The sequence below is a fragment of the Sardina pilchardus genome, chromosome 17 (assembly GCF_963854185.1).
Source record: "Sardina pilchardus chromosome 17, fSarPil1.1, whole genome shotgun sequence".
In the NCBI taxonomy this organism is placed as follows: domain Eukaryota; kingdom Metazoa; phylum Chordata; class Actinopteri; order Clupeiformes; family Clupeidae; genus Sardina; species Sardina pilchardus.
Window position 1 is genome coordinate 14,508,924 of NC_085010.1, and position 14,527 is coordinate 14,523,450.

Sequence of the window (14,527 nt, forward strand, 5' to 3'; positions counted from 1 at the left end):
CAACCCAGTCTCAAGTCTGATATTGTCACTGTTTCGGTTTCCTTGCTAAATAACACATGGAGTAGCACGTAATTGTTGTGTCTGTCACACAGTGGTGGAAGAAGTACTGAAACTCATGTTACCCACCTTAAAGTTTGGTCACTAAGACCATAACTTTAGTATTAGAATGGTCTGAGTACAATAACTTAATAAATATATAAATATAAATAAATAAAATAAATAATTAAATAGAAATATCCAGAAGGAAATAAGATCAAGTGTGTATTTATAGTCAGCAGGAAGCATAATGACTTTGTTTTGACAAGCTTGCGCTACAGAGTTTATTTCCCACATTCCCCACTTTGGAGGTGGGGATTTTTCAAGTCCTTCTTGACCCCATCAACTAATGGTAGACCTAATGCTATTTATTATTTATTTGATTTTTGGTCCATGTTTTCCAAAGAACATTTTTGAAAACTTCGACAAAAATGAAATACCATTGAGATAAACGAACATGAGCAAACAACACAAAATTACCTTGAGTTTTAATCGTTTCTTTATTTTGTTAATTTCCTTACGTCTTAACTGACCAAGAGAGGTCTTTTTTGACAATAACTGATACAATGACCACTGCCCAGTCCTGCACATTCTGTCCGGAAAAAAAAGTCATCTGTCCATTTGTCTCAATCTCCTACTCCAACTCCTACTTGTGTGTATATAAATGTGTGTGGCACCATTCCAGTAAGTGATAGGCTTACAAAGGGATGTGCTTGCTCTCCGTAATGGTCTAAATTTCCCCACTCCTGGGTGGGGTTCGCATGCATCTACAAAGCTGCTGAAGGTTGAAGTTGGCTTCACTCTGGCTCCCTGAGTTAACCTACTAGTGAACAATTATAGCCATGAGTCATGAGTCATGACCATGACACAAAAGAATGAATTGCGTATTTTTTTACATATTTAAAAAAAAAAAAAAAAAAAAAGGTTTTACAAAACAGTTACAAACTTACAAAACAGTGTCTGTCAAGAGCAAAACTGAAAATATATATATTTTTTGGTTGCTGTAAGGACAACATTTTCAGGATTAGCGTTTAAGAACTCAAGGAATAGGCCTAGCTAAGTTGATTCAAGATGGGACTTCACATATTCTTTTAAAGAAAGCCCCACAATACTTATCAAACCAGTTTTGTTCAAGTCGTAAAATGTGTCTCACTATGCCACAGTCCTCTCCAGGACCTGCTTTTTGGTTGTTTGGTTGGTTGCGGTGCCAGAACCTGGACAAAGAGAAAAAGCTGTGGGTTCTGATGGATTCCTCTCTTAGAATTGGGCTTCACATATTCTGTTCACAACTGAACCACAATACTTATCGAACCAGTTGTGTTCATCTTGTTGCACATGTCTCACTATGCCACAGTCCTCAGAGGTGTATGTTTTATTGCCGACCCCACTTGGTTGATTGTTTGGTTGGCCTTTGTGCCAGAACCTGAACAAAGAGAAAAAGCTGTTGGTTCTGACACTGATTCCTCTTTTCACTTCTCTTGTCAGTCTTGTGAAATAACCAGCTGTGTGACTTACATGAGATTCAGATCAGTGTTGTCCACCCACTTCCAATGTCCCTCTTTCTCAGAATCTGTCAAACCGATCCAGAACTCATCCTTTGTATGGTTTGATAATTTCCTTGAGATGTAAATCTATAAAAAAAATAATAATTTGCCATTTTAACTCCTAGGTAATCAAACACACAAAGCTCTATTTTGGTGATCTCCATCCTCATACCTGTTCCTCCCAGCTGTCTATGATGACCAGACGGCCACCATCTGAGACACACCTGTCTCTACTCGCAGTCCAGTTTAATGTATCAGGAGAGAAGTAGTAACATGTCCCATTAAAGGATTCCCAGCCATCAGTGCACTGACCTGCTACAGAGCCTGCAACTGAGATCAAACAAGCAACTTAGAACCCAAAGGAGTCCCCAAAGAATCACACCAGAGTGTATTGTTCTGGTAACTATAGCAATAATACTCACACATTATGCACAGCAGTATGGCCACACTTATAAGCAGAGTAAAGAGAGTGCCAACAGCCAGCCTGAGATATTTACAACCCCCTAGTAAAAAAAGGACAAATTGCAAACAGTGTTGTTGTAAAGACAATTATTTCTATAGAAAAAAGGTCTCATTCACAGTTCAATTAGCCTACAATGTTACATGTATAAACATGGGTGAACACCATAAAGGCCATAATCATGAGCAAATACTACCTTTTGGATGTGCTCTTTGCTTGTTCATCTCATTTCTTCTAAAAGTGACAGCACCATATTCTATGTCACCAATGTGTTCGTTTTCTGAGTGTAAAATTGCAGGTTTTTTGTTTAGGGTTGAACATATATTTTTACATACCATGTTATCTATTTATTTTTAACAGCTGAGTATTTTGACAATTTTATGTAAAAGACGGTATAGTTTTTCTTCCATTTTACAGTGAACAGGAAATGGAAACCCCAGACATAAGCTTGTGGATGTTTGTCATGTACTAACCTACTTGATCAGAGATATAGGAAATAATGACTACATTTTACACATTATGATTTATTTACCTTTTCTTTGCTCTTTAGTTACCGTGTTCTCGGGCTCTCTATTACTCTTTAGCTTTACAGCGGAGTAGACAACCTCTTCAGACATCTTCATCAGGACTTGAGTACCGTATGCATTGCGCTTCTGTGAAACAGCAAGTTGAAGGGTTTGTGGTACATGATGTGTGAAAAAAGTGGTTGCAACTGATCAACTGATCAACTGTACTACTTGATTGTTTTTTGCAGTATTTGCTTAAGATGTATACTAAAACGATATGTGCATTTGGTACAGATGGGCAACACATCATTTACATACATCCCCCCAAATAAACAAATATGTACATATTCAGACACATTATGAATCATTTCAGTGTTGTTGTGCTAGTGAAAACAAACAAACAGACAAAAAAGGAAGGAAGCTCTCTTGACATAAAATGAGGCTGCTGTGTAACTCCTCTGTGTATTTATATATTATACACTACCATCAGCAACCATTAACATGAGAAGCTTTATTTTGACATGATCATCAAATAGAAAGATGTAAAAGTAGTAAACTGAGCTTCTAGTCTGTACAAACCACAGTATAAACGGGCAAAAGGAAGAAATGATAACATGACTCCACAACTGTCCATGAAACATACTGATATCAAGAGTAATAGTGGTTTGTTAAGACATCACAAAGACCCAAAGACATTAATGTGGCTGTTGTAAAGGTAAATTTACCTTCTTGTCCAGTTCTCTCAAGTTGAGTGACGAAACAGCGTCAGTTGTAGAGGAAGTGAACTGACTTGTGTGGGCTCGCAGGTGACATAGACTACCGCAATAATATTTATAAAAAAACTGATAACTTACTAGCCTGGGTGTTCCCATGCTGCCTTGCGCGTGATTTGATTCGTGGTAGGCGCTAGCGAGGCTAGTAACTTACCACAATTTAAAAAAAACAAGGTGACCCACACTTATGACGCAAAATCCCTATACATACAGCAACATATGTGTGTGTATATATATATATATATATATATATATATATATATATACAGTATATATATAACTGTAATCCTTGACTACAACATAGTGGTAGAAGAACTACTTTGTTTTAACATTTTTGTTCAGATGGCACATCACTATAGCCTGGAAAACCATGACTTCTGACTTCGCAGAGAGTCTGGCCTAGATCCATTGGCAAACATTTATTTCCTGGTTTGTAGACGCTTGTGTGAAGTTTGAAATCATTGGAGATTGATCACTAACGTTTGGCAATGATGTATGTCACTATGTCTCTTCTTGACCGGTCACGCAAGAAGAGACATAGTTTAATCTAATGAGCACTAAGGCATCATACATACTTTTGGACATTATTTTTGTGCTGTTAAACACCTCTTTGATGAGAGAGCCTGTATACCACTGTGTGAAATTATTAAGTGATTTCTTGCTCTTGCTGATACTTAAATGATTGTGGTTCCACCCCATGAGTGCATTCATGAAGATATGAGAATAGTTATTCTGCTATCTATTGGAAGCCAAGCCATATACAGTAGTTCAAATGAAAGTTGTTCTTGTCACACATTTCAGTGGGCAACATCATTAGACCCAAATACATCATGAGACCCTGACATTAGCAAAGATGTAGGGAGTGAGAACACCAGCGATTTTATGTCTTTGGTTCAACCAAACTGTACCAGACTGCAAATAAACTTACTCATATCACTGTGGTCACAGTCTCACATCCTGTTGAGCTCAGGCAAGATGGAGCAAAAATTAGAAAGAGACATAGTCACCAACACCTATGGTCACCCACAAAACAGGAAGAACATTTCAGAGGACACGCACACACACACACACACACACACACACACACACACACACACACACACACACACACACACACACACACACACACACACACAAACACACCCCTGGAAAAGAAACTTCTTAAATGTGGGAGGACACCAACACACCCTCTTTTTAGAAAAGACCACTGAAGGCACAATTCCAGTAGGTGACTCAAGGCTCACAGAGGGTTGTGCTTGCTCTCTGTAATGGTCTAAACATTCCCTCACCAGAGTGGGATACGCATGCGTCTACAAAGCTGCTGAAGGTCAAAGTTTGCTTCACTCTGGCACCCCCTGCTGGTCACACGCTAACCTACTAGTTACAGTCATTTACGAACAATTAAGACATACACAAAACAAATGAGGAAATAAATAAGTATACACAAAACAACAGGAAATAAATAAGGTTTACAAAACAGTTTCATAATTTCCTTGTGATGTAAATCTATAAATAATAATAATTTGACATTTTAACTCCTAAGTCATCAAAGACAGAAAGCTCTATTTTGGTGATCTCCATCCTCATACCTGTTCCTCCCAGCTGTCTATGATCACCAGATGCCCACCATCTGAGACACACCTTTCTCTACTCGCAGTCCAGTTTAATGTATCATGAGAGAAGTAGTAACATGTCCCATTAAAGGATTCCCAGCCATCAGCGCACTGACCTGAGCCTGCACTGAGATAAAACAAACAACTACCCAAAGGAGTCCCCAAACAATGAATGCATTGTTCTATTAAGCCATTCTTGTGATACTCACGCATTATGCACAGCAGTATGGCCACACTTATAACCAGAGTAAAGAGAGTGCCAACAGCCAGCCTGACATATGTACAACCCGCTAAATAAAGGAGGAAAGGTTACAAGTAAAAAAGGAAAAGTTGCAAACAGTATAACTGTTCAAGTTCAAAGGTTATTGTCATATTGGCAACTGCTTTCACTGTAGACTTAAACTACTTCATTATTCTTTGCAATATTTCCACAACATGTAGGCATGCGGCTTCTGTGGAACAGAAAGCTGAAGTGTTTGTGTTATAGCTATAGCTGGTGTGATGAAAAAAAGTTGTTGCAACTGCTTTCAGACTTTACTGAATTCTTTTTTTGTAGAATTTGCATAACATGTATACTAAAACTAGTTGTAGGCCTACATTTGAAAGTTAATCTTTTTAAGTTTGAGTTAATATTAATATTAATATTACCATCTATTTGATCATTTTGCTTCAGGTCACATCACCTTTTGACATGTCAAAATACTTTCTGAATCTAATGCATATCTCAGCAATCTAAAGATTTTACTCTCAGTAAAGCTTTGCTGCTGGCAGTGTGTCTGCTGCTTGAAGCTGTAGCAAATTCTATGAAAAATCTATTCAGATGAAGGAAAAAACATTTTTACATAGAAGACAAAGACACATGCTAATCCTCAAGCTCTTCAATACTAACATTTCGAGGTGGTGACACACCTCAGCCTGACAGATCTGTAATGCCCTATTGTCTTTGTCTATTCTACATCTCCTTTCCACATCTCCTTTCCGCACAGCATCAACACAGAGGGTGTGAGCTTGACAGCGCATTTTATTCGACAGTGCACTGTGGCCAGAGCAGTCAGATGCAGTAGGTGGTAGGAGTTAGGCCACAGTTAACTGATAGATAGATAGATAGATAGATACGTGTAGATAGATAGATAGATAGATAGAAAGCAGTGTGGCACCATTCCAATAGGTGATCACTCAAGGTTACGCTTGCTCTCAGTAATGGTCCAAAAATGTTCTCACACCTGAGTGAGGTTCGCATGCGTACAAAGCTGCTAAAGGTTGAAGCTTGATTTACTCTGGCTCCCCCTGCTGGTCACACACTAGAGTTACAGTGTGAAAAAACTTCCTGAATCAAATTCATATCTTTGCATATCTATGTCAAGATTTTACTCCCTGTGGTAAACCCTGCTGCTTGCAGCATCTGCTATAAGTTCTAGCAAAACGTACATTTTTAAAAAGTTATAAAACACTTATACTTGTAAGACACTTGTGAACCTTCACGTTCTTCATGCAAAGCCAGATTTTGATGGTTACACCTCAGCCTGAGGCAAACGCTCACTATGTTGTTGCAGTCTCTCCAGGGGCCATCGATGTCACCTGGTCTATGTCTCCTACATAGAAAGCTGAATGGTTGGAGCCCTGTCACCAGCACCCCTCTCTCCCTTTTAACTGATTTAATAATGTGATTGTGTCATATGCACATCAGCACTCCGCAGTGGTGGACAGTAACGAAGTACATGTAATTCGTTACAATACTTAAGTAGCATATTGATGTATCTGTACTTTACTTAAGTATTTATATTTGGTGAGACTTTGTACTTTGACTTCACTACATTTTTAAGTGAAAACTCGTACTTTTACTCCGTTACGTTTATGAAAACCCTCTCGTTCCATTTTGGCAAAACGAATCACGTGTCCAAACTGCGTCCTGCACGCACTTCAGTGCGGCCCACCGAGCATGCATTAGTTTAGATCTGGCCCGCCACGCACTTAGGCTATCATTGGCTTTTCGCTATTTTATTTATTTATTTATTTATTTATTACTTCCAGCAACGACGTTGTGGTTAACATTCCTGCAAACTAACACTCTTCTTGGAGAACGTGTACATTTACAATGTCAATATCAATGTTACATAGAGATGAAAGCCTACTCTTTGAAATCTCTATTGCAGCAAATCTAATGTGCATGTTTGTTACTCATAACGTTACTCATAACGTAATAGGGAACGTGTGAGCGTGCATGAAAGGGAGAGAGTGCATTGATAACTGATATCTCCGCTTTATAAAAGGCAGCCACTGAGTGGAGCCGGCAAGAGTCTTAAAGTGACAGTGTACCATTTATAAATGAATCAAACAGCATCATAGTTCTTAACAAATGTATTTTCTACAACAAAATTACTTTGTCATTATTATCATAATGAGTCACATTATGGACACCAATTCTCTTTGTGATTGAATAATGTATCGTAAATAAATAAATGTTCTTAATAAATGCTAGGGGGAAGGAAGTGTTTGACTCCCTATGTAACCCTATGGGAATTTAACACAGGGGCAGGTAGATTTTTATTTTTAAAGGACAGCTATTTCATGGATCCAGGATAAATGCATCCTGATAAAGTTCCCTTGGCTGTTGGAATTAAAATAGCCCCACGTCATCATACCCTTCACCACAGCTAGAGATTGGCATGGTGCTTTTTCCAGTATAGGCCTATTAGCCTGTTTGATTTGCATTGAGCTCAATGAGCATTAAACAGGCTAATAGGCCTACTGGAAAAAGCACCATGGCAATCTGTTTGTTTGCAGTTTGATTTTTACTCATTTTTTTAATTAAGGCATTAAGATCAATTGTCAAATGATGATTTTATATTTCTCTTTTTAGGCAACTTTAGCATGGTATCAAATACATGTTCTCCCCACTGTAGATAGCTTCTAAGCAAATAGACAAATGTAAGAAACTATTTGAAGAGTGGCATTAGTATTTCACCTTATATAAGCTGATTTAGCAGGAGCTTTGATGTGAAAAGGATAAATTATAATTATTAAGCCATTAGAACCATAATTCATTGAAGTACTTTTACTTGTAATACTTAAGTACATGTGAAGGCAAATACTTTTATACTTCTACTTAAGTGAAAATTCAAAGTGGGTACTTTCACTTTTACTCAAGTAATATTTGACACAAGGTATCTATACTTTCACTTAAGTACATAATCAATGTACTTCGTCCACCACTGGCACTCCGTGTCAGTCCATGGAGTGTCTATGGCTGAGCAGTGTGGCAAACACAGTTTTAGTTTGACACAGCATGTTGACTTTCCCACTCATACTCATGGCCAAAACTCAAATTCAAGCTTACTGAATGCAGTTTTCACATGATCACCCCTGCTCCCTCCTCTGAGAAAACAACTGTCACAGGTCGTAACATCAGGTCTGTTGATCCAGGGATGCCCTCATTGCTGTCCGCTCAAATTACAGTACTACTCCCCTGTCACTGGCTGCCAACCCTTAGTTCCCTGAGCAGCAGCCCCTTCCTACACTTCTTTGAAGACAAAATTAGACAAATTTACAACAGGTTCAACCACATCCATTTCACCACTGACACCCTCACTATTACTGAAATCACTTCTAAATCCAACTCCTCATCATGTCAACTCAACCCTGCCCCCACCCCTCTACTTAAAGCAGAGAATGTCTAATAGGGGTAGAACACGCACTCTCAGAATCCTTCCGGGTGGTACTGCAACGAGAGGGCGATCGCGAGCAAGTGGAGAATGAATGGAGCTGTACACCTAAAATCCACTTTTCTCTGGATATAATTTTTTTGTGTAGAAATCGGAATATTGCATTCGAATGATGGGTCAAAGAAAATACACATGGCTGAGTATTATATTTTTTTAAGCTACTCAATTGTTCTAAAAAGCCTTTCAAACGTGTCAATGACTTCATTCATTAGCAGGATGCTAGTGTGTTGTGGGCAACAACGACCTAACCTGACTTTCGCCAGATCCTGTAGTTCGCTGTCTGCTTCACACAAGGATCTGGGACTTCTCGATAGGAGATGTATTTATGAAGGCGGGTCCTTGTAAAACATCCTCGCATGTGATTTGATAAACCACTTGCCTGTTATCTTGAATGACGCGCTAGGCTTCTTCAAGCTCTTGACAAACCCGGTCGGAAGAAGAGTAAAAACATCCTTGCCACCAATAAATGTCTTCAAAACTATTCTCTGTTAATCTTTTAAAGAATGAATACTTGATAGATTTGACAAAACGGTTGAAATAGCAGAATCAATGTCAGCACAAGACTCCTCGCTGCGTGCCGCCATTGTTATTTGAATCAAACACTCCCTTCGGCGCTCCTGATTGGTTGATCATTTTTTGATCACTGGAACGAGTTTGGATTGCCCTTGCGTCCAGACCCTTGTGTGGAGCTCAGCGAAACGCCTCTGGTGGAGCATGGCGGAACTACAAGTGTCTGGCGAGAGTCAGGCTAACAACGACCCAGCCTGTAAGAAACCAAAGGGCCATAAGTACTTGTTCATTCATTTTTTTTTTGCAGACCAGGAAGAGAGTCAAAAAGCACTTACCCATTTTTATAGTTGAAAACACATGCACACGCACATGCACACGCGCACATACACACACACACACACACACACACACACACACACACACACACACACACACACACACACACACACACAAACAGAGAGTTAGAGAGAGAGAAGCACACACACATTCCATGTAACTGCTATACAGTGAAACAAGTCCAGACTGTCCTGACCTCAATTTTTGCATTTTGGTTCAACGTTGCATTTCCCATCTCAGTCCGCTGAATCCTAAGCTGTACTCCTAAAATCCACTTTTCTCTGGATATAATTTTTTTGTGTAGAAATCGGAATATTGCTTTCAAAAGGGGGGTCAAAGAAAATACACATGGCTGAGTATTATATTTTTTAAGCCACTCAATTGTTCTAAAAAGCCTCAAACGTGTCAATGACTTCATTCATTAGCAGGATGTTGTGGGCAACAACGACCCAGCCTGTAAGAAACCAAAGGGCCATAAGTACTTGTTCATTCAATTTTCAACCTATAATCCATATTGAGCTTGCAGAAACTAAAATCCAATGTTCAAATGTTCAATGACAATCAGGTGAAACAGACCAATTTAGCTGTCTAGCCCCATAGACCTCCATTGTTTTGCACTTTCTTGTGATCGCACATAGCGGAACTGCAACAGGAACTGCAGGTAAAATGCCGTTACAATGGAGTTAATAGGGAGTGGACCGGCTCTCCCTAAATGGGCTCTGCTTAATAGCTGAGTGTTTTGATGATTTTATGCAAAGATGGTAAAGTTTTCTTCCCTTTTACTGTCCACAGGAAAAGCCCTAACTTATGTTTGCAGATGTTTGCCTCGTAATCACTGAATCAGAAATCAGAAATATGGGAAACAACATACTTTCCCCTCAATACTGACAGCATTTTTCTTTAAACATAATATGACTTCCTTAACTTTTCCTTGCTCTTCAGTTGCAGTGTTCACGGGCTTTCTATACCATTACTCTTTAACTGTAAAGCAGAATAGGCAACAGACAGAGTAGACATTATGCATCTTTATCAGGTCTTGTGCTGGCATGAGGCTTCTGCTGAACTGCAAGCTGAAGTGTCTGTGGTGAACAACATGTGTAAAAAAAGGTGTTGCAACTGCTTCGTCTCACACATTTCAGAGATGAGCAACATGAAGTGAGATTATTTGAAGTGAGACTGGTAACTCACCAAAGTCCACCAGATTGCAAAAGAACTTTGCTACCCCGGAGCTCAAAGTTTCCCATCCTTTTGAGCTCAAGTCAAGTCAAGTCAGGTTTTATTGATATAGCCCATTTCATACACAGAACTGTAGCCCAATGTGCTTCACATAATCATAACAATCACATACAAATAAAAATAGTTGAAATGTCAAGTCAGTTGATTAAAATGTTAAAATAACTTGAGTGAAATAAATTAAAACGCTAAATAAAAACAGATAAAAAAATTAAATAAAATAAAAGCAAAACACAGCACAGATAAAGAACATGAAAGCAGACCACGGGTGCAGGAGTGAGTTAGTGGAAGGCATCACAGAAAAGTTTGTCTTTTAGTCTGGATTTAAAAATGGAGAGAGAGGTTTTGATGTCAATGGGAAGATGGTTCGACGGACTGCATAGCAGCTAAAAGCTGCCTCTCCCTGCTTGGTGCGGGCCCTGGGTTGTACCAGTTGAAATTATCTGCTTATCTGAGTGATCTTACTGGGCTATATGTTTGAAGCATCTCTGCTATAGAGTGAGGTCCTTGGCCATTTAGTGATTTAAAAGTAAGTAAAAGGACTTTAAAATCAATGCTGTAGGTCCCTGGTAGCCAGTGCAGAGATTTTAAAATTGGTGTAATATGATATTTTCTTTTGGTTCTGGTCAATACTCTTGCTGCTGCATTTTGGATCATTTATTGCTTTTTTTAGGCAGACCAGTGAAAGTAAGGGCAAAGTAGGGACACAGAGCACATTGTGAACAGCACATTACCCACCACCACCCCTCTCTCCTTTTTAATTCACGGATTGGGATAAATGCAGAGACCGAATTTACCTCACAGGATCAAAAGACTATACCAGAGAACTGGAACTAAGGAGGAACTAAGGAGCCAATAGTGTGTGTGCTTCCATATAGCGTGTGTGTTTGTGTTGAGGGAGGGTTTCTCTCCTTTGCTGTTGATTTCAAAACAGAATACACAAAACAATAATATAAACATATTTTGCCACACAGCTCAGCCATGGACACTCCTTAGGTATGTGAAGACTCTGAAATGGGCAAGCCATTTGAATAAATCACATGCAACTGCAGTGTTGCATGTGCATGTGACTTCATCACATGATTACAGAAATAAAAAAAAAGACAAGGGTGCTGGTGATCTAAGTGGCCCAAGCCATTCAGCTTTCCACTGTGTAGTTACAGAACAGGTGACGGTGAGGTACTCTGGAGAGACTGCAGCTTCGTGCGGAAAAGAAATGTAGAATAAGATTGCAACAGAAAATAGGGTTATCAGGTTGAGGCGTCACCACCTTGTGTGGCTTAGTATTGTTGAAGAGCTTGAACGTTTGCAGGCTCTCCTACATAGACAATGTTTTCTTTATCTAAATAGATTTTCTTTTTTCAATTTACAAGAACAAAAAGTAGACACACTGCCAACAGCAGGTTTCACCACTGAGAGTAAAATCTTGAGGTTGCTGAGATATGCATTAGATTCAGGAAGTATTTTGACGTGTCAAACTGACTTGACACGCAGCAAAAAGATCAAATAGACAGAAATATTAATATTGATTTAAACTTAAGATAAAAAAAAGACTAACCTCCAAAATAGTTTTAGTATAAATGTTATGCAAATACTGCAAAGAAGAATTACATTTATAAGCAGTTGCAACAACCTTTTTTTCACACATCAGCTATTGTTAACCACAAACCAAATTTAGCTTGCTTTTACAGAAGGCACATGCTTACTGATGAAGATGTCTGAAGAGGTTGTCTACTCCGCTGTAAAGTTGAAGAATAATGGTAGAGAGTCTGCGAACACAGCAACTGAAGAGCAAAGAAAAGGTAAGGAAGTCATGTGTACAATGCAATCATACTGACGGGGAAAATGTTGTTCCCACATTTTAGATTTCTGATTAAGTGTTTACATGGCAAACATCTGCAAGATTATGTCTGGGGTTTACGTTTCCTGTTCACTGTAAAATGGAAGAAAAACTACACTATCTTAATATAAATTCGTCAAAACCTTCCAATTTACACTCAGATAACGAACCCATTGGTGACGTGGAATATGCTGCTATCACATTCAGAACAAATGAAACGCACAACCAAAGAACACATCCAAAAGGTAGCAGTATTTGCTAATTATTATGGCCTTTATTATGGTGTTTAACCATGTTTGTACATGTAACATTGAGTAATTGAACTGGGAATGAGAGCTGTTTATTTTAATAGAACTAATTATCCTTACAGTAATACTGTTCGCAACGTTTCCTTTTTTACTAGGGGGTTGTAAATATGTCAGGCTGGCTGTTGGCACTCTCTTTACTCTGGTTATAAGTGTGGCCATACTGCTGTGCATAATGGGTGAGTATTATTGCTATATAGTTAGAACAATACACTCCGGTGTGATTCTTTGGGGACTCCTTTGGGTACTAAGTTGCTTGTTTGATCTCAGTTGCAGGCTCTGTAGCAGGTCAGTGCGCTGATGGCTGGGAATCCTTTAATGGGACTTGTTACTACTTCTCTCATGATACATTAAACTGGACTGCGAGTAGAGACAGGTGTGTCTCAGATGGTGGCCGTCTGGTCATCATAGACAGCAAGGAGGAACAGGTATGAGGATGGTGATCAAAAAGAGCTTTGTGTCTTTGATTACTTAGGACTTGAAATGACAAATTTATATAATTTATAATTATTTTTATATAGATTTTCATCATGAGGAGATTATTAAACTATACAAAAGATGACTTCTGGATCGGTTTGACAGATTCTGAGATAGAGGGACATTGGAAGTGGGTGGACAACACTGATCTCAAACTCAAGTAGGTCACACAGCTGGTTACTTTGCAAGACTGACAGAGAAGTGAAAAGAGGAATCAGTCAGAACCAACAGCTTTTTCTCTTTGTTCAGGTTCTGGCACAAAGGCCAACCAAACAATCAACAATCAATTGGGGTCGGCAATAAAACATACACCTCTGAGGACTGTGTCATAGTGAGACATGTGCAACAAGATGAACACAACTGGTTCGATCAGTATTGTGGTTCAGTTATGAACAGAATATGTGAAGCCCAATTCTAGCTCCTAGAGTTCTTTGAAGCTAATTTCCTGAAAGTGTTGTAGTTGAAGCGTGATAACCACAGAGACAGTGTTCAAAACCTCTATGATTACTCTATAATCTGTGGTGGTTTGTCAGTTTTGCTTTTGGAAAACACTGATTTTAACTTGTAAACTTTGTTTATTTCCTGTTGTAAATAATCAATTAATTTTTTTTAAATCTTTTTTTTTTTTTTTTTTTAGATATATATTTAGAAAGGAATGTAGGAATGTAGGCCAAGTCTGAATATTTATTTGCATATTTCAACATTTTGGTGTGTATGGGCTTGTATGGGCTTGTATGGGCATACTGACCTTCATATCCAGCAATGGGCATACAGAAAAAAATATATTTAAATACATTTTAAGTGTCAAAATGTTTTTGCGCCAATATTGAATATTTACATATATTTCAAATTATATTGTGAACATATGTTTAAACTATGTTTTTTTTGTGTATGGGACAATTGTGTTCTATCTTTCTCTTTGTTGCTTCATCTTGCCTGAGCTCAACAGGATGTGAAACCTTGACCACATTGGTGGCAAAGTTCATTTGCAGTCTGGTGCGCTTTGGTTGAATCAGAGATATAAATAGCCAGTGTTCTCACTTCCTTTACCTTTACAAATGTTTTGGGTTAGGGTCTCATGATGTATTTGGGTCTCATGGTGTTGTCCATCTCTGAAATGTGTAACAAGCAACTTTCATTTGAACTATATGGCTTGGCTTTCCATAAATAGT

General features: G+C 38.6%; 1 protein-coding gene and 1 long non-coding RNA gene across 2 annotated transcripts; one reads left to right on the forward strand and one right to left on the reverse strand.

Moving 5' to 3' along the window:
* Positions 1-1,191: 1,191 nt before the first annotated feature.
* On the reverse strand, positions 1,192-6,172 carry LOC134061720 (low affinity immunoglobulin epsilon Fc receptor-like). The gene is made up of 10 exons (XM_062517477.1): positions 6,156-6,172; positions 4,909-5,059; positions 4,274-4,332; positions 3,272-3,362; positions 2,573-2,693; positions 2,237-2,320; positions 2,003-2,083; positions 1,753-1,910; positions 1,552-1,667; positions 1,192-1,459 (listed from the first exon to the last, which is right to left on the reverse strand). Exons 1-10 carry the CDS (start codon positions 6,170-6,172, stop codon positions 1,294-1,296), a joined length of 1,044 nt encoding a protein of 347 aa, XP_062373461.1. The 3' UTR covers positions 1,192-1,293.
* Positions 6,173-11,949: 5,777 nt separating this feature from the next.
* LOC134062263 (uncharacterized) lies at positions 11,950-13,520 on the forward strand. Its single transcript, XR_009935422.1, has 5 exons — positions 11,950-12,535; positions 12,735-12,818; positions 12,977-13,057; positions 13,149-13,306; positions 13,461-13,520. It is a non-coding gene; the product is annotated as an uncharacterized LOC134062263 (long non-coding RNA).
* The last annotated feature ends 1,007 nt before the right edge of the window (positions 13,521-14,527 follow it).

What these genes read in the sequence shown, in the direction of transcription:
- LOC134061720 (XM_062517477.1), bottom strand. An exon ending in AACTAAAGAGCAAAGAAAAG is followed by an intron (nt 2,321 to 2,572) that starts GTAAATAAATCA and finishes TTTTACACTCAG; the next exon opens with AAAACGAACACATTGGTGAC. An exon ending in CATACTGCTGTGCATAATGT is followed by an intron (nt 1,911 to 2,002) that starts GTGAGTATTATT and finishes GTTTGATCTCAG; the next exon opens with TTGCAGGCTCTGTAGCAGGT.